At 51.7% G+C, this 20,169-nt stretch overlaps 1 protein-coding gene across 2 annotated transcripts in view; it reads left to right on the top strand.

Annotated features, from left to right (window-relative positions):
- The first annotated feature begins 655 nt into the window (after positions 1–655).
- The window catches only part of KCNQ2 (potassium voltage-gated channel subfamily Q member 2), a 77,618-nt gene continuing 58,104 nt past the window's right edge, over positions 656–20,169 (top strand). For both annotated transcript variants that reach the window (XM_055814517.1, XM_055814518.1), the window contains exon 1: positions 656–957. In XM_055814517.1, the coding sequence (XP_055670492.1) occupies positions 662–957 (296 nt within the window). In that variant the 5' untranslated portion in view covers positions 656–661. The remainder of the gene's footprint in view (positions 958–20,169) is intronic.

Below are 20,169 nucleotides of genomic sequence, written 5' to 3' on the forward strand. Positions count from 1 at the left end.
GAGCTGAGTTTGGGCTTCCGAGTCTTAGGAAGGGCAGGTTGGACCTTGGAAGTGTGGACAAAGGGGATGGCTTTGCAAGAGGGGGTTTGCGGTGAGGTTAAGCAGGGCTGGTGGCCGAGCAGGCATGTGGACGTGGGGCACGGGCTCGGGTCCTTCCCGTGGGCAACCTGCGCCCGCTGCCAGTGGGACCTGTGGAAGCCGCGGGGGTGGCAGCCCATGGCGGGCTGTCACCCAGCCCTTCGCAGGGGCCTTTGCAGGAGCCCAGTGGCTGTTGGTTTTGCGGGGGAGGCGGGAGCCCTGTTCTGGGAGGGGACGCTGGACCCCGGGGAAGATGCCAGCCGTTGGTTTTAGAGGGGGATGCCGGAGGCCGCACGGGGGGGAGGATGGATCCTGGATTTCTGAGGGGAAGGGACTGGTGTGTGTTTCCCTTTGGGGGGGGTGTGCGTGGCACCCCCAGGTTTGGCGGAGGGAGGGTGCGGGCCGGCGGGGCGCGCCAAGGGTTAAGGGGGCGGCGCGGGGCGGCGCTGCCGAGCGGCTGCGGCGGCTGCTGCGGCTTCGGCTGCGCCGGGCGCGGAGCAGCGGCGGGGAGCGCGGGCGGAGCCCCCCGCCGCCCCCGGCCCCTTCCCCCCCTCCCCCCCCCTCCCCAGCCCCGACCGCCACCATGGTGCAGAAATCCCGCAACGGAGGCGTCTACCCGGGCCCCGCCGCTGAGAAGAAGCTCAAGGTGGGCTTCGTGGGGCTGGACCCCGGCGCCCCGGACTCCAGCCGGGACGGAGCGCTGCTCATCGCCGGCTCCGAGAGCACCAAGCGGGGCAGCATCCTCAGCAAGCCCCGCTCCGGGGTCTCGGGCAGCGGCAAGCCCCCCAAAAGGAATGCTTTTTACCGCAAGCTGCAGAATTTCCTCTACAATGTGCTGGAGAGACCGAGGGGCTGGGCTTTCATTTACCACGCATACGTGTGAGTAAAAGGGTGGGGGGCGAGCCTGACGGGAGAGACCCCTCACCCTCCTCCACCCCCCACCCCCCCCCAGCCCCCAAAATGCACGCCGAAGAGGAGGGACGCTCCAGCTGCAGAGCGGGTGCGGGGGGTGGGGGGATGCCGGCTGGCTGGGGGGCCCCGGGGGGATGGTGGCGGGTGCCGGAGGCTGAGCCGTGGTCCCTCCCCCCCCGCCGGGAGCAGGCGGGCCAGGCCACCGCGGCATCTCTCGCCCTGGCCCAGGCGGGGCACGATGCCTGGGGACGGGGCGGAGGGCGATGCCAGGCGGTGGGGAAGGCAATCCGAGGGGGGTGGGGGTGGGGGGGAGCGGCTGCCCCTGCAGAGCTGGCAGGTGGCCCCCCCGGAGAGGTGCAATGCACCGGCCCCCCCTGCCCGCTCCTGCTTGCGGGGGAAGGGGCTGCTCATGCGGTCGGTGCAGGGGGCTGAGCAGCAGGAGTGGTGGGTAGGGACTGTTCCTCCGTCTTGCTTGAAATCACCATAGCAATGCTGCGAGCAGCGGAACAAAAAGCCCTGCTCAGGCACTGTGTCTCCTTCCCCCCCCCCCCCCCCCCCCCCCCCGTGCTGCTTCTCCCCCAGCCCCATCTTTAGCTGTCGTGTGGCTGCGGAGGGTTTGAGGGTGGCTTTGTGGCTCTGCCCTGGGTTCTGGAGGGTTTATTTCTTGTCCCCCTGTGGGAAGCTGCTGGCTTGGAGATGTGTCTAGAAAGAAATGCTAATCAGTGTCTGGGGCTTCCTGACCGCACAGCGATGAAGCTGGAGCGGTAAACAAAGGAGCAGTCCCGGGGTGCACGTTGCCCCTCTGCTCCCCCCTTTTTTTAGCCAGAAGTGGGCACCTCTGACCCTCCGTTTGGCAGAAGGATGCTCACAGCCGAAGGCATCGTTGCACAGGGAGAGCAGATGACTTCCCGTTATTCCCAGGGTTGCAAAGGGAGGGTCAGGATAAACTGCTGTGTTACTGCAACTCCCTTCCCTCTGGGACTTCCCACAGTCCCACCAGGCTCTTCTGCAGCCCTGGGCTCAGGCTGGGGTGCTCGTTCCCTTGGTGCTGGCAGTTTTTGTTTGTGTGTTTTTCATCGTGGCTAAGGCTTCTGTCATCTTTGGGGCCTTTTGTGTTTTTTCTGGGGGGACCTTTTCTGTTGTTCCGTGTGCCCACCCCCCATCTTTTTGCTGTTACGCTATTCTCAGATAAGGTGTTGGGATATGCTTTGTGGTCCTCAGCCATTTTGTACATTGAGGCCTTCCAGGGAGGTGTTGGCGAGCCCAGGCGGAGAGGGGAGATGCTGGCTGGGTGGCAGGGGAGCTTCGCTGTGCACTGCAGCGAGTTGGGGTCCTTGCAGGGAGCTCATCCCCCCAGGGAAATAGGAGAGGAGAAGAGGGAGCTCGCCAAGGGGTGCGATGAAGGGTGTGAAGTCCAGTGCTGAGAGTCCTGAGCATCCTCCATGCTCAGGACCATCCTCTGGAACTGGAGGTGGTTTGTGTCGCAAAATCCTCCAGAATCGTGTGGAGGGGCTTAGCGTTCACCTTATGGGCTGGGTGCTTGCCTGTGTGCGTGCCGAGGGCAGGGGGATGTTGTGTGCAATATGCACTGTGTGCTGTTAAATACAGGGGACACCCCAGCCTGCGGACACGGGGGTGGCAATGACAGAGATGGAAGGGGCTGAAAGCCAAATGGCAAGCGGCAGGGGTAGCCCTGACTCTGGGGGCTTCATAAGCATCTTTGACTTCTTCAGCTACTCTGTCTTAACTTCTGACACGTTTGGCTCTTTGCAGTGGCATTTGCTTGGGCAGCTAGTGATGCTCATGGGGCAGGAGCAGAGGCATCCCAAACCAACCCCCTGGCAGGGCTCACTTTCCCAGGAACACCCTGTCCCCGGTGCCAGGCTGGAGTGCTCTTTGGCTCTCACCGTGTAGCTGCATCCCTCCAAGCCCAAGCATCTGCATTTCTCCCGGGCTCGTGACTCCACTTGTACCTGCTGTGACACCATGTGGAGCCATACCCTCTGATGAGAAGCCACTGGCCAGGGGTGTGCTGGGAGCTGGGCGGCCTCCCCAGGTCACCTTGGGGCCGATGCCCCAGTGGCCGGGAGACATAACCACTGCAAAACCATCCTCTGACCTGCACCCTTGCACTTGTCGGGAAATGGAGGCTGAATTCAGGGCTGAGGTGGTAATTGCACCAATGTCTGTGAAGCATCAGTGACAGAATTAATTTTTTACAGTGTGTCGAGAAGTTATATGGGCTCCAGTCTTCTGAACTATACATATAATAGGTTTAGCCTTGGCAGTTTGCTAATATATTATTTAAAGAGCGGAAAGATGTGGTAAAGATATACAAAGTCACCAGGATGAGCCCATGCACCAGTTACCATCCTTTGCTGGCTGGGTGAGCCTGGCATGGCCTGTGCCAGATCTGTATGTGTTTGAATGGGGCAGGGAAGGGCTTTCCCGGGTTTTTCTGTAACTAGAAATCTGTAATCCAGACAGACAGGACAGATAAAAGTCTCAGTAGCTGCTTATTCAAAGATGTGGGAAGAGTAAGAGACTGGCTCAAGGTCATAAAGTTTGCAGGGGAGAGCCGGATGGCTGGTGCAGCGCCCTACCCATGCTATTGTGGTCACGCTGTCTCCTCCTGCCCCAAACCCCATTTTGTGCCAAAGCCTTAAGCACAAAAGCACCTTTAGCCTTCATATTGCAGCAGTGGGAGTCCTGAAGAAGACTGTGGATGGGGGAGCCCTGTCCTGCTGCTGTCCGGGGCTGTGCACCGCTCAGCCCCTCCACCCCAATCCCATCTGCCGGTACCCCTCTCTCTCTGCTCCCGCTGCTCACAGGGACATCCTTGCATGACGATTTAGGACCCATTCCCAGTGCAAATGAGTTTGTGACCCTGCAGTGTTGGGGTTTAGCTTGTAGAGATGCTTGTAGACCAGCTGCATTTCTAGGTGTGGGGCTGCTCTGGGGCTGCTGTGCTGCGCAGGTAAAATCCCTGCACCCAAATGCCAAGACACAAACTACAGAGACTCTTGCAGCATGGAGATGTTTTAATAAATGAGAGGTGCTTCTGTGTAAGTACCTCTGGTAAATGCCTGTCTGCAGAGGCCCATCTCCCAGGCTGGTATTGCACCGGGCGGTTGAGGCGCTGCCTTGTGATGCCTGTGCAAGTTGCATTTATTTCCAGTGCTGCATCCTAGATCCAATCCATCTCATTCCTTTCCCCACCTCTTCCTGTTGTCGCTCATTCCTCTTTGCACCATTTCGTGCATAAGAAACCAGGGAAATTCAGAGCAACTCCCACCCCCCCCAGCCCCAAACTCTTTAACGTGGTCTCATCTCAGATGTTGCCTTTGCAAAAGCACTGTTACCTCTGCGAGGAAAAGCACTCTTTCATATTCATGTGTTGTGATTTGGTTTTATGCTTAATAACTCTTTCTACATTGACACAGCTGGGTGCCCTGTTCATGGGAGCTGTGTTTCTATAAATTGTATATATTTTGTAGAGCCCCATCGGCAGCACTGCCTAGTGGGTCCTGTTTTTGAGCGTGGCTGGAGATGGACTCTGGCTCCCGGAGGTCTGAGCCTCCCCTGTCTCTCATTTTCTCCCAGTATTTCAGCTTCTTTCTCCTCTGTTATTCTCTCCCCTCCCCTTATTTTTTTTTGACAGAGCCATAGCAATGCAGCATGTGTACTCATTCTGTTCAAGTCTGAGCTGAAACTTTAAAAGTTGAGCCATGTCTAAATAACAGGCCAGGGTTCTTGATCAGCACTTAGATCTTGAGTAGTTCTCTGTACAGGGAGGCATTTCACTTCCAAAATTCTTCATTTTATTTCTTTAAATGATTTAATATTTTTTTCTAGTCCTTTTACCAGGGTTAGTGTAACTTGTCCTCAGTGGTGCTGAGTTTAAAGGGCTGTGATTTCTTGAAAGTCATTTTTGTCCATACCTGCCATCTTATTTCAGGAGGGATCTCTGTGTTCTGTGCCAGCCTAAGCAAGGTACTTGCGCTGGGCACCCCTGTAGCCCCTTGTCTCTGGAGACACTTTTGCTGATCCCCTGGGTGAGCTGCTGTTTGGTCCCTGAGCTGAAGAAAGGGGGGTGGGGGGGTGTGCAGGGGCTGGATTTGGAGCAGTAGCAAGAAAACAGCCTGTCTTCAGGCACTTTTAAAGCTGTGTGGTCAGGGCCAACATAATTCCTGTGTTTCCTACTTTGAATTTACAACCTTAATACGTCTTTTCAACTGCGTTAAAAATAGTTTGGGTGCATTTTTTATCTGCATACTGTGCACCATACATTCACTTAATTAAGCAAGTGCATGGACTCAAGTTATAATAAGGAAGAACATTTCCTCTCTGCCTAATTCTATTAAAATTTCCTTGTGCCATCCCTACCCCATTTGTTCTTCCCTTTTAATCCAGCCAGAAACCACTTCTCTCTCCAGAAAGTCTCCTCTCCGCACTGCCCGCATCTTGGCATGGCCGCGGCTGGTGCGGTGGGAGGATGGAGAGTTGATGCAGTTGCTTCCCGGAATGCCCAGGGTTCCTCAGTGCAGAGGTGGCCACCTTTGTGACTCCCTCCGCTCCTCAGGGACTGATGAAAATGGTTATTTCATACAGGTCCGTTCCCTTTTGCATCAGAATGAATGACCCTGGGAAGCCCCAGCCATTTTTATGTTGCCTGGGTTGGGTTTTTACGTAGCTCTTTGTTTTGTTTTCCACTTACCTTTTTTTTTTTTTTTTTTAATATATATTTGTTTTATGGCATTTCCTAGTTAGGGGTAAATTTAGTTTGAAAGTCTCATTTATCCAGCCCCAAGCACTGAGGGGTGGTGGTTCATGGTAAGCCCTTGTCCATGGACAGGGATATTGCTGGCTGGTGCAATGCCAACAAACTCAGCCCATCCACCAGTGATGTGCAGGGACCTCCTGGGTTCTCCTGCCCACCTCCTAGCTGAGTGTGTGGGATGAAGAGGTCAATACGGGTCTCCCAAGTCTGCTGAGTTTAATGGACCTGCTGGGCTTTGACCTCTGGCGCTAATGCTCTCAGCCGCACGGTAGTGCCTGCCCTGGGGACCAGGGAGACCTTCGTGGTGTGATGCTTCACGAGCTCCTCTCCAGCTGCTTAGTCAGAGCTTGGTGGGAACAACCTGATTTCAGTCGCTTTGATATGTCACGTTCCAGTCATCACATTCACCCCACACTGACATTAAGGAAATGAAAAACAAGCTCATTCTCTGGCTGACCTCCTTTTTGTGCTGCAACATACCTTAACCAGATGAGTCTTGCTATGGCTTAATTTATTATAAGAGGGAATAATGCAAAAAGCAAGCCCTATACTGAAGGGAAGATGGGCATTATTTAGGATGTAGTTAGCAAAAATCAGATTTCTTGATTATTTTTTTTTTTAAGTTGCAGTAGAGGGAGGGGATGATAGCAGGGTGAGACACTGATTTCTTTGGCAGGGCAGAGGGTTTGCCTGCCAGTTAGGCATCAGTGGGGTTACCAGGATAAAAAGCATGTAAGTTTGGTATTTGGCTCCTGGGATTTAAGCAGTGTTGCGTTAAAGGTTATAAAATTCGATCTGTAATTCCCCCCTCCAAGCAATTTTACAACAAGCAGCAAACACTTGGCCTTGCATAATCCCTTTTAAGGTAGCCCAAATGCTTAGTTGGTTTCTTTGTTCTTGAGGGATAGATTCCTCTTTAAATTGTGGTGGCAGGGAGATGTGTCAGTCCCTTTTTCTGCTGTGTAATCTCCTGTAGTGTAGATGTAGGAGAGCTGAGAAAGATGGAGAGTGGTTGCTACAAAGGATTAAACTTGTCTAAGGTGTGCTTCTCAGGCAAACATGAGCCTGTCCCCGTTGGTGTGATGTCCCTGATGCCCAATGCATCAAAGAAAGAGGGGATCTCCAGCACTGAGATGCACATTGCTGCAGAGTAATGCAATGATTTTTAGCTCCCAACAGTCAGAAGGGAACCACACTGCAAAACCAGATTATTGTGGTGGTCTAAACTGAGTTTCATGAATGTATTTAGATGGGAGCTGTGATGCAAAGTGATTTGACTGGTGAGCACATGACAGCAAACCCAGGTAGTGCAGAAGGATGCTGGGCACAGTGGTTTGGCTGCTGCAGCTTCACCACCGTATGTTTAAATGGCTCCTAATCAGGTTGCAAGCCAAAAACACCTGGGCTACCCGAAGACTTACCTCTGGCAAAAGGTGGCCCTACCAGGGCTGCAGGAGTAGGTATTTAAATGTGGTCTCTTGGGGGGATGTGTCCATCCACCCAGATGAAAAGAAAAATGTCATTTTTCTCCGGTGAGAACAAGTTGTGTGATACTTGATCATGGTCTCACTGAAGCTGCGGGTGACCTCAGCTCCCACATGGTTCTTCTGGTCTTGTCCTGGGTAAACTGCAAATGCAGCCTCCTATGACATTACATTGAAGGTGTTTTGGGGGTGTTGTGCATTTATTCTAAAGCACTGAATTAATTACAGGTGGTGGTGTTTGATGGGGAATATCTCACACAAGGTACTGGCTGGGATGGTGAGAGCTGTGAGAGCAGCCTCAGGGCTTCTTGACTGTTAACTGCCAATAAATGAGGGAAATTGGAGCGTTCCTCCAGAATGCTCCGTGGTCTCTCTTCAGCATCACTCCAGCCTCTTAACATGCTTTTTAGATGTGTGGAAAGCTTTAGTGTCGGTAAGCATCCATCCAGTGACTTTTTTGGAGTGGATTGGATGTCAAAGGGCAGCCTTTTCCAAGGCATGGGGAGCAGAAGACCTGTGAGATCTTCTCACCTCTTACTCTCGGTGCTGTGGGGAGCTTCATCAGGGTCACTGGGACTCCTGATTGCCTTGGCTTTGCAAGCCCTGCAACTTGAGCAGTCACTTGATTTGTTTCAGGATGTGCAACACCCAGACATTGCAGGTGGCGTGGGCTTTCAGCTCAAATTTGGTGATGCTCAGATACCTGTGGGGTTCCTCGCCGAAATCCCATGGGAGCGTCAGTGAAGGCTTAGGTGGGCAGGTCTGTCTTCTGGAGATGCCCATTTCTCTGTTGATGACAGAGGCAGCCTGAATTCCCCTGCACACCTTAGGTGAAAGCGGGATGAGATGAGTCCAGACAACGAGGAGAGAAAACAGAGCCTGGCACAATTTCAGACTGAAAACTGAAGTGAGCTGAGGTGTCTCCCCCCTCCTGCCACAGCCGGTAGGAACTGGGATGTTTGGAGCCATAACCATACTGTGGACACCCCACCAGGTAAGGGCAAGGTGAGAGTTGGGGCTGACCCACACTGAAATGGGCTGAGCAGGGTCTGAGATCCACATTTACTCACCATGTCTGAGAAGTGGTTTTGGGAAAGGAACCTTTATAGCAAACCCTGATCAACTCTTGTGGACCTGCAACCCAAGACCCAGGGGAAATCAGAAGGTAATCAAGCCTTATTAATGCTAATTATAGTTCCTAAGCAGCTACAGTTGTGTTTAGGCTCTTGGAGGGAAGTACCCAGTGGTCAGTCTTAATTCAGAGATCCTCCTTTTTTAACGCTTTCCCCCAGAGGGTGGGATGGGGCAAAGAAATAAGAGGACAGGCAAGGGCAGAGGGAACAGCTGCCCCTGCCTGGGTCAGGAGGCAACTGGTCTCCTTCTGAGCATCCTGGCAGTCTGCTGCGGCTGGCTTTTGGTCTCTTCAGGACAAGATTGAAAGAGGCAGAAGATTTTGCCTTCCGGAGGGGCTTTCCCAGGGATTCATAAATTCCTCATTTGTAAACAAACCCTGATCTGCCTTGAAGTCCTGCTTTCTCATTTTGAGCTCTGCCAGCCCAGGGAGGTGACAGCGTCGAAGCAAAATACAGCTGGGGTGATAGGTGAGCTGCTGTTGCGCACTGCGATGGATGAGTGCAGCAGGGTGGGCAACCCTGATGCCCCTTCCACAGATACACTGTCACTCTCTATAAAATTATTATGATGCCCAGGAAAAAAAAAAAAAGCTAGGAGAAATCCTGACTCAAAGGTGACTCACATACACCTCTTCTCCATCTCTCGTGTGAATGCTGCAGGTTGCATCTGGGTACCTGCTGTGTGTGGGTTTTGCGACTTTGGTTTGATGTGGTGGGAAAAACTAATACGGGGTACAAAAGAAAAGGAAAAACTTCAACCAAATAGTAGTTAAAATGAATACTGAGGAGAAAACAATATTCTATGAATATTACAGCGGTGTGCAAGCACCCCTAATGGGAGTAGAAGTCTACAAGCTTCTATTCTGTACATCAAGCCAAAAAGAGCCAGTCCCTGCTGGAAGGACGTATTGTATTGAACAGATGAGACAGATGAAAGGCATGAAGTGGTTGTTGGGAAACTGCTGGTTAATGTTATCTTTGCTACACTTTTCTCTTTAACAGCATTTGCCTGCCGCCGTACTTGCTTTTGAATTTTGGGTTGGTTTCTCTTCGTGCTCCATGGGTTTGGAAAAGAAAGCGGGGTTGGCTTTGGCTGGGGCCGACTGCCGGAGGTGGACCGGCCTGAGTGGAAAATCCCATGGTCTGAGAAGCTCAGCAGCGTTAGCGTTGGGCTGGGAGTACGAAGGCATATCTTCCCCGGGACAGGGATCGCCTGTACTGGGGCAGTTTGCTGTGATCTGGCCGCTCGTTAGAAACGCAGCGTGTAGAGGGCTGGGAATTGGTCTTACCGGCTTTCTCGCTGTTTAGTGTGATGTGTGGCAGTGAAATGACAGCAGCAGGAGACTTTTTTTCCTGCATGTTTAGGGGCTTTTGCACAACTCGGAGTCTCAAAGTGGCCATGGATTGAGTTTAAGCTTGCTCAGAGGTTCGTTACCTGATCTGAAGGATGTGGTAAGGGATGTAAGAGCACTCCATCTTTCACTCAAGAGGAGAGCAAAGGAGTTAAATATAAATATCTGTGTATTGTAGCTGAACAAACAGGGAGTGAGGCTGTGTTGTCTCCTGCCACTTCAAGCCATATGGTGGTTGAGCTTGAGTGCTTCCAGGACGGGCAGTTGCTCTTGAAGCAGGTAAAACTGCATGGAGGTCTCAGGCTGGTGGGGCCATTGCTTCAGTGTTGGACACTGGTTGAATTCTGTGGTTATTCATCCTTCCTCTGTGTCTCGCAAGACTGGAAATGCCACGTCTTGTCCAGTTAACCTCTCCCTGGGCCTTCCTCCAAGTTTCCTGGGATTTATTAGCGATGATTCGTGCTTTAAAGACTACTGAGATTCCTGAGTCATCTCCTTAGGCAGGGAGCTATTTATTTCAGTGTGTGAGTTACACTCCCTGGGAGTGGGTGTCTCTCTTCCGCTTTTGGATCCTGCCCTGACTCTATATAAAGACTCCAGGCTTGAATGAGCAGCAAAACCAGCCCTCAAACTGGCTCCATCATTTGGAAGATTCGTGCTGCTGATCCCATCTCTCCTGGCTGAAGGAGCATGGCCGTTTGGAGCATGGGTAGGAGTTTGCATGGGCTGTTTCTCCATCTTGGGGTGGCAGAGCTGCCAGGACAGCTTGTAGGGACACAGCGTGCTGCGTGTCCGTGTCCAGGAGCAGTTCTTGCTCTATGGTGGCTCCTGACCAAGGGGGAAGTGTGATTTGTACCTCCTTTTCTCCCCTGAGGTTGGTTTGCTGATGCTGTTGGGTTTCCAGTCGGTGGGACTTTTCTTATTTAGGAGAGATAAGGTATTTCTGAGTGGCTGTAATTTTCTGTTGGTATCAGAGCGGGGACTGGACGTGCCATGGGCAAATGCAGACGGGCTCCTCTGAAGTGTTACCAGTGCAGGACCTGCCAGGTTTGGAGGAATTTCACTGTGTCATTCCTCCTGAGAAGTCCCTTTTCAGACACATCCCACGCTTGGTCAGTGGCCTTGCAGAAAGCTGCCTCGCTGGTTATGAATTTGGGAGTTTGGGGGTGCAAGGACAGCTCCCCACCTAACAGCTCTCCAGGGAACTGCAAAGAAGCCAGCCTGCTAATGGCAATGTTTGTCTGAAAGCTGACTTCACACCCAGTAAAGCATCACCCTGAGCCAGAGAGACAAGTCCTCATGTCATTATGTCTTGAACTAAATTGCTGGCACTTCATGAGGGCTCTGTCTCCATAGCCTGGGGGACTGATGCATTTAATCTGTATCAGCACTAAAGAAACTTGGTTAATGTGACCTCGTGGTTTGGTCCTTGTGGCGATTGGATGCACATCACTGTGGTTGTCTTTTTCTTAGTTATGGCTTATTCCTGTAAGGAACAAAAAAGACCTAGAGAAAATGAGATTTTTTCCCAAGCTCTTTGTCGTTTGTCAGGCATGACATGCAGTCACAGAATTTTGCACTGAATTTTTCTTCTTTTCCATGTTTTTCCCTTTTATACCTAGATGTTTTTAATGTTATTCTTAATCAGCAGCTTCTCTCTTACCATACCAGCTAATGAGGGGTAAGAAGAATTTCTGCACTGACCTTTTGTTGCTGCTGCTGTTTCTCTTCCACAACAGAAATCAGATAAAATTTGAAGCCTTCTCAGAGCTGCCCCTCCAGGCCCTGAGCTGCACCCCCCTGCTGCATGTTTGTGGGAGGTGGGAGTGTCTCCAGTCGCGCTAAACAGCACAGAGCGAGCTGCTGAGGCTTGGTCTGTGAATCAGTACATCTCCCATCTAAACCTGGGATAAATAACACCATGTAGGTCTGAAATTTGGGTTTAAGTTGGCAACGGATTAACCTACCTTAGTATGGGGGGAATGATTTGAGGTTGTAAGTATAGGGGAAGGTAAAGAAAGAGACTGAATAAGGAGAGTGGATGGGACTCTGGAGGTGTGTCCGTGCCACTGTTTCTACTGGGAGATGGGAATGTAGACATATACAGGTAGGCGAGATGTATCCCACCCCCAGGTCTCCACCCTGTGCTTGGAATGCCAGGTGTGAGGGACCTGTTAGTAGGACAGGGCTTGACATCGTCTGGGTTTGACCCATCCATACGCAAGAACTTGGGCACCTGGGGAGCACCTCCATCAAATTTGCCATTTTTGCCACCCCTCTTTGCAAGTGCTCTGCAGAGCAAATAAGCCTGCCGTGGGTGTGTGCTTGGCACAGGGCACCAGCCCCAGCTCCCTGCAGAGAAATGGGCTGAACCTCCAAAGCCAGTTCCAGTCCTACCTAGCCTTGCTCTTTTGGTCCTTCTCCACATGGGAGCATATGACTATTAAAAAACCCCAGGGAAATTCATTAAGCTAATGGATTGCCAGCTCCCATCTGTGGCTGGGGATGCCCATCTACCCTGCAGCCACATCCCTGTGGGATGCGAGCTGGGAAGAGTGGCTGGAGCCAAGCTCAACCCTGCGACGGCATTCCCTGCCAGCTGCAGCAGGCTGGTGGGGTATGCACCCCGTGTATGAAACACAGGGGCTGGCAGAGCAGCCCCGTGAGGCAGCGTAGACCTGACGGCATGATTTACCTATTTCTCATTTGCTACAAGCGCAGCAGAAATTAAATGAAGATTAATTAAACCTTTTTTGTTTTTTTTTTTTTGTTTCCCCGCCCTCCTGCTTCCTCTTGCTCTTTGCTGTTTGTAGGGAAGACTGAAACGATGTGCTAGGGAGGAAGATGAACTGAGCATCCTCTCATGAATGCAGAATATGGCCCCCATGGGACTGCAGGAAAAGGCCCTGTAATTACGGGGAATGTCCTGCGAGGCTGGGTTACATGGCTGGGATGGAGAGCTGCTCCTGCTTTGGCTTAGCAGCAGGCTGATGACGTTGTAACTCAAAATACTACCTGGCTATTATCCATTCATTACTATTTATCACTGTCGGTGTCCTCGACGCACAGCACAGACCACTCGCGAGGCTCTGAGCCAAGGAGGTAGGAAGGAGCGGGCAGGATCATAAAAGGGCCGTTTGATATTTACTGTGCCTGGTGACATAATTCCCAGACAGCCCGAGCAGATCTCGGAGCTGGCTGACGAGTTGCGAGGGAGAGCTTGCTACAATGCCACCAAGTGAAGGTGACTCCTTCCCAGCTCTGGCAGGAGCAGGATGCCCTGATGGAGAATTCATGCTGCAACGTCTGCTCGCAGGCTCTGCACCGGCTGCTGCCACCTGGGTTAAGAGCCAAGTTAGCGGCTGGGAAAGGGATTTAGGACTGTTGCAACTGCCTGGAGATGTCATATAGGGGAGGTTTAACGCCTTGGCTGCGGTGTTGGGCATGCCCTCATGTGCTGGAGGACGTTGCTTCTGCATGCTCCCGCGTGGCTCTGGGCTGTCATCTAAGATGCTGTTGTTGGCTGTGGTCCATGCAAGCCTTGGTTACTGGTGTGCTTTGCAGCCTTTGTGCCAGGCTTTATTCTACTCTAGAAGGATTTATTGGTTGCTGAAGGCCATGGGCATATCCCGAGCTGTGTGTGGGCTTAACCTCAGCTGTGCCTCGTATGCTAGGGGGAATTATTACCCTGTATTCCAATTTGGGAGCTGAGGTACGGAGGAATTCCGTGACATGGGATGCCTGTAGCATAATCCAGCATCGCTGCTCCCCATGCTGTAACCCTAGCCTCTCCCTCCTCCAGCAGTAATAACCATTTCCCATACAGACAGGGAGACTTCAGCATGTATCCTTGTCCCATCAGGCCTCCCTAGGCTTTGAATTATTAAATATTGTCTCTGTTCTCCATTATAGAGGTTGTTAGAGCACAGCTACTTATCAGAATAGAAAATAATCTGTTTCCATACTTTAACAATTGGTTTCATCTGCTTGTGGGATTTACAATAAATGAGAAGAGTTTAAAAAAAGTGTGGGGGGGAATCATGAGAGGCTTAGGTTGGAAGTAAACACAGAGAAGCAACATCTTTGCAAGGGGATGTTCAGATTTCTGTCCCAGCACCCACATGGCTGCTGGTGTGTATATTCTGGCTAAACTAAACTCACATGCACATTCATTAGCATTAACAGGCTGGAGAGCATTTGGTGCTGTGACTTCCACAATGCCAGATTGCAGGTTGTGCTCTGGGGGTGCCCTGTCCCACCACCCCATCACCTTCTCCATCAGCTGGCAGAGACCCTGGCCAACCAGCCTGGCCGTGTTTCTGAGCAGTGACCCTACACTTGGCTTGGAGGGAGCAACAAGAAGGTGCAGATGCAGAGGAGACCTGGGGCCAGCTGCAGACTCCAGCCAGCTGTTGAGCTCAGTGGTGGGTTTATCATTATTTTGGCAAGCCTGAAGCCCTGGCTGTAGGTTGCCATAACTTCCAAAGTCAGATTTTTCCTGCTACTTGTATGAAATCGAGTGGTACCTGCTGCTTGTCAAGAGGCAGGATTTGCGCAGCAGTAACCCAGGCCGTGGTCCTGCTGTTGGTTATTCCTTTGCTGCAGAAGTGTCTTACCCCACAGCTGAGCACATCTGTGCCTGGCCAGCCACTGTCTGTACCATGCACCTGCAGCATCCCTGAGCGGAGCTGCTTGATGTGACCCAGGCAGATCGATCCCCTATTCTTCCCAGGGAATAAACCACGGAAACTGGTTTGAGAATGAGCTGGAAGCAAGGTCTCACTGCTGTCAGGCTAGGTCTGATTTCCTCTGGACCCCATGGGAGAGGCACCGTCCCCTTCTCCTGCTCCTGAGTTAAGCTGTGACAGCTCTCCCATGCAGCAGCATGCAGCACGATGCCACGGGGCTGGGGTGGCTGCTGGGGACTTGGATCATGCCTGAGAAAAAGGGGTTAAAATCAGGTTTTTGCAAGCCTTTGCCTGCCATTTTAAATGGGAAGGATGTTTCCTTGGCAACGAGATGGATGCTTCCCAGCAGAGCATATGGCTTCCATCGACTTTGATTTACCAGCGTGTTGAAATGGCAGCTAGATAATCTCTCTTCAGCTTTAATGTGTCTATGCCCTGTGTCCCTGTTACTTATGAGCTTTAGAAGACCGTGGGTCCGACCCCTGTGGTGCTAGACTTGCTCCTGTCCCTGGGCTGGAGCTGGTGGCATCCCACATCGGGGCTGGGTCTGGGGACCTTTGCAAAGAGGGACCCACACAGAGGACCTGAGCATCACCCGAAGCAAGGAGCTGCAGGATGGGCAGGAAAACCTTCCTTGCCTCTGCTGCCTTTCACCAGCCGAGCAGCTCCTCCTCCTCCTCAGAGAACATAATCCACAGCCCTCTTTTCCTATTTTTCCTCCCTGCTTTAAATCCTTTTTAGATATTTTCCACCTTTCACCACACAATCATCTGCCTCCTGCAGCTTGCTATTTATTGTTGTGTTTACTGGCGCAGGGAACAAACCTGGCATTTGCTGAGCGGGGGAACTTGGGGGAGCTGGTTTCTGTGAGCCTGTGGCTCTCCCAGGGTCGCTGGCGTGTGCCAACCCCCCGAGCCCACACAGCTGCCTCCTCCGAGGGGCAAAACCAGGGTGCCCTTCTCATAGTCGCCCATCACTGGCTTGCTGTTCTTTGCCAAATTTGATGAAAATTGGCCAAGAGGTTCAAATATTAGGTAGAGACACTGAGGCAACCAGACAGGGTGATTGCATGAGCCTCGTTGCCTTAGGGACCAGGTTAGCTGGAGGGGTTCGTTCCTGCACCCAAGTGGTGCTGGGGCCAGCTCTGGTTCCTGGCTGCCCATGTCTGGCTGGTTCGTAGCTGTGAGCAGCAGTCGGAGCCAGGCACAGGGCTGGGGAACCAGCTGGGTAGGGTGGCCTTAAGTGAAATTAAAGGGCTGCACTGCAGGGGCTGGGAGGTACATGTGTTGTTGCTCCCCTCTTCCACTGATGGAGGTTTTTGGGGAGCTGTGGGTGAGGCAATGCCACCTTCTTTGCAGGTATTTAGGTGAGCCAAGAAGCCCTCACGTGCACGTGCTGGCTCTCGCCCCGCAACCCTGACTGCCGCAAAGCCCTCCAAAGCTACCCAGGCTGAAGGGCTTAAAACGCATCTCCCTTGTAATTGAGTTTTGCCTTTATTTCTTCTGGCAGGATCATGGCTTTTCCATTCTCTCTGGGTTCAGCTTCCCAGGCAGCCTGTCCCTCTGCAAAGGGCTCTTGATGATGGGGGGCTGCCCCCCATACCCCCAGTATTCGGGGCTGAGCTGTGCTCACCTGCTCCCCTGGCCACCCGCTTGCATTCGAGTTATGCCAGAGAAGCAGCAAAGGATAATAGAAGTGATTAATTGCCCATTAGCGCTGGGAATTAATTTACCAGGTACAAGGAGAGGCTGTGCCCTGGCAGACCTGTCCCGCTCCCATTGGGGTCGGTGTCACAAGGTGGCCGTTCTCTGCCGCCAGCAGGTGAGACACCGCCGTGGGTGGTGGCAGGGGGGTCTCCCCATTGCTCCTGGGGAGTGGCGTGGCTGGGGCAAATCTGGCTACAACAGCTCAGGGAGGCTTTACTGCCATAGAGGGGAGCTTGGTGGAAAAGGACTTTGAATTCAGAGTTGCAGCTCCTGGAGGACCCAGAATAGTTATATTAGTGGTGAGGGTAAATGGAGCTTGACTGGCAGCTGTTGTGATGCTCTCTGGTCCCTGTGGCATGACTGGCTGTCTCAGCAAATTTTAGGGCTAAAGAGCACTGCCTTTTCCAGCCTGAGCTCTCTGGAGATCTGGGTTTGTTTTGCATCCCTTCACCCTGAGCAGCTCCTCGGGGCCTGCCTATGCATGGCCAGGGCGCTGCTCCCAGCACAAACGTTCCCATCCCAGCAGGAGCAGCTTCATGGACATGGAAAGCGTCAGGGCTGTGTTCTGCCACCTTTGCCATGGAGGAACGTGCGGTCCCGCTGATGTGGGGAAGGGATGCAGAGCTCCAAAATTCATCACTGTCTTTTAGTTCTTGTTGTTGGACCTAGTCGTGTGTTTTCCTGCATGCCAGGCTTGGTTGTCCCTCTGCTCTTGCAGGGCTCAGACCCAGCTGAGCCGGACCTTGCCCTGTGGCAGTGCAGCCCGTTTGGCTTTTGAGGGGTTATTCCTGATTTGCACCGGTGTGAGTAGGGGAGGGGCGCAGAGAGGGAACATGGTCCTGCAGATTGCAGCACTCCCGTTATTCCTCTGGGTACATTTTTTTACCCAGCTTGGGGGTTGTCATCATCTGGGGACTAAAATCAAAGGGCTGTGAACCAGCTCTCTTGCTGCTTAGCTCTGTGCTTCTTCCTAATCTCTAACTAGGACAAGAGAAGCAAAATTAAACAGATGGTGAAATTACCAACTCTTAAGAAATATTATATGGGCAGTTTGCAAATACTTCTTTCTTTTCCCCAAGACTCAGTTAATTAAACTGATGAGCAAATGAAATTAACCATGCTTTGGTAATGCTTGTGTTTTATGCTTTGGTGTTGTCATTAGCCTGTGGCTTCAAAAAAACATATTCTTGTTTTCTAGTTATCGAGGGGTGAAGCTCTGGGTGGACCCCAGGAAGGGGCTGGGGCATCTGTGTGCCTTTGCGTCGGAGGGAGCCCCAGAGAACAGCTCTGGGGACCTCCCTGTACAGAAACATAAACCGTGGGCTGAAGCGTGGGGAAAGTGTGGTTTTTAAAGTCGACACAAGGATTTTGAGCCATAGAGTTGCCTGCCATGGGTCTGAGGTGGCTCATGCAGCTGCTGAGAGCTGCCGAGCCTCTGTGTCTGCAGCTCCCTGCAGATGCTCTCAGCGAGGATGCTCGTTTTTGGGGTGCTGTAATTCTGGGTGCTGTAAAACTAATGCAGAGTTGGAGAGAGGGGAGCAAAGCTGAAGGAGCTCGGAGAGACAGAGCTTGTCCTTTGTGGGCAGGAAACCTCGGGCTCCAGCTGAATCGCTGCTTCTGGGACAGACCTTTGAAAAACCAGCTACTATTCCTGTCTGCAGCGGGAACTAGCCCTGCACATTTTGAGACAATCTTCCTATCTGCAATTAGACCAGAGCCTATTTTTGTATATCCCATTCCCTCGAGGAATGTTTAGATGAGATGCAGCATTACATTTTACAGGGACATCTTGCTTTTAACCCAGTTTTAGAGCTCACTTAAGTCAGGTCAAGTGACTTGTCCAGACCAGTGAAAGGAGCTTGACCTCAGCAAGAGGATTTTTTTTTATTCCTGCATCCTCCAATGGTGCAGCATAGACCTTGGCTTCTTAAATTTATTTAATTTATTTTTCCCGAGGTGTTGCAGAAAAGCAGGGCTTTGCCCTTAAAGAGAAAAAACTTGGTCTTCATATACAGATAAAAGTCAGATTAGGAAGGCTCATATTCCTGTACTGACTAGTATTGGTTTGTCAGAGGTAGGGAGGAAGCAGAGGCTTTTTTTTGGGAATACCCTGTGGGATGAAACAGAGGCAGCACTCAGATTTCAATCTGAATAATATGGGTATTGCATGAGACAGCAACTTTCCCTCACATTAAAATCAATGAACATGCTCTGAGTAAATGCCTGTGCAGGCATTTTAAGAATTACGTAAATGTCCAATATTTTTCTACTCTTAATTTACCTCCCAATGCACCGTAATTGCACCGTGGTCTTCAGGGTTCTCACGCGTGAACCGTTCCTGCAGCTGTGTGAATATATTTCTCCCCACCAAGTTTTTAAAAGAAAACCTCAGCCCAGCAGCGCTGAGTCGCAGCAGAGACGGGCTCCTCTGGCAGGTGCATGGGCTTGATGAATACTCTGGGTTTTCCTCCAGACATCTGGCTCCTCCGAGGCTGCGTGTGCAGGGTGAGGAGAATACTCAGACAAGCATTTCCCAGTGATTCATGTTAGATGAGGACAAAGAGGAACATTTGAGCTAGAACTTTGTATGCAGTGATTATTATTAATCAGGCTTTTTTTCTGAGTTAAGTTACATTGTTAGAGCCAGTCTGTAAAAAAAAAAAAAGAAAAAAAAAAGCAACCCCCCAAACATCTGATTACTGAAATTTCATTTTTCAGGTCTTGATCTCTATTCCCTGTCATTTTCAGGCAACTTTTGCTCTTTGAGGCTTCAATCCAGAAAAGCTCTTAAGCTCACTCTTGCTTGCAAGTGTGGATACAATCCTTTGCTGGATGAGGGACAAGCTATGTCATGCAAATACCATTTCTGCTCAAATTCCTGCAGTTTGTGGGTTCAGGTCAGGACTGTGGCTCTGGGCACTTGGGGCAGATGATGCCATTTCTGCTCCCTGACTCTGTTAGAAGCAAGAGGGAAAGGCTGGAGGAGCTCTTGGAGTGGGAACTGATTTCAAAAGTGGTGGCTGTTAAGGAGAAAATATATGTGAACCCATATCCTGCTCTTTGGTGGGGTTTTTTGGGGTTTTGTTTTTTTTTTTTTTTTTTTTCCTGAGGAGCGTGCTGCCTACATAGAAAGAAGGTGGGGAAAGAGGTTTTTTTGTGACTTAGTTGTGCCACTTTACCACGCTCATACAGTGAAGCCATGACCAGCTATTCCTTTTTCCTTAGTTTGCTGTTCTGGAATTTGTGAATGCCCCTTATCTGCCCATGAAGCAGAAAAGACCTTCCTCCCATCACCTGATGCGAAGGAGACCTCCCCCCCTGCTGCTTCCCTGGGCTGTAACCCTGCAGGTGTGTGTCACAAGCTGCAAGGGCAGCGCAAGCACAGCAGCAGGACACGGTGCTCTCGGGCTCCCACCCTGGCCACCTGCCTGGGGAAGACCCCAGAACACCCCATCTGCTGGGACACCACCTCCCGTTTTTTGCTGCCTTGCTGTCACCCCAGGAGAGCAGATTTGCACAGGGGCCAGGGGTATGACTTGGGGGCTTGCGGGTGGTGAGGTGATAGGGCTCATGAGGAAAGCAAACCCTCTCATTTTCCTTCCTATCCCACTGCTGCCTCTATAACGTGGTTTGGGATCTCTGAGACGTGCTTCTCTGTAGCCTGATTAACTCCCATCTCCCGGAGCAGCCTTGCTGTCCGCACCACAGCACCTCTGGGACACTGTGCTGGTCCTCTGGGACACTGCGCTGGTCCTCTGGGGATGCGGCACCGCTCCATTTACAGCATTGTCCTTAGCACACATTGTTGCTTCGTACAACCTGGGTGCTGCTTTTCAGAGCTGTTCAGCCATCATCTCAGGGCACTGCGAAGGCACAGGAGCTATTAATGTTGTCCCAGAGAGGCCTTTGCTACAGATTTATTAAAAAGTTTATATACAATGAGAATCCCTGCCTTGGAGCCAGCCTGTGTGTTGCCCATAAACGATGTTTTCTACCCATGTGGGTGCCCAGGAGCCTCCGGGCTCCTCTGTGGAGC

This window comes from Falco peregrinus, chromosome 9 (genome assembly GCF_023634155.1).
Source record: "Falco peregrinus isolate bFalPer1 chromosome 9, bFalPer1.pri, whole genome shotgun sequence".
Taxonomy (NCBI): Eukaryota; Metazoa; Chordata; class Aves; order Falconiformes; family Falconidae; genus Falco; species Falco peregrinus.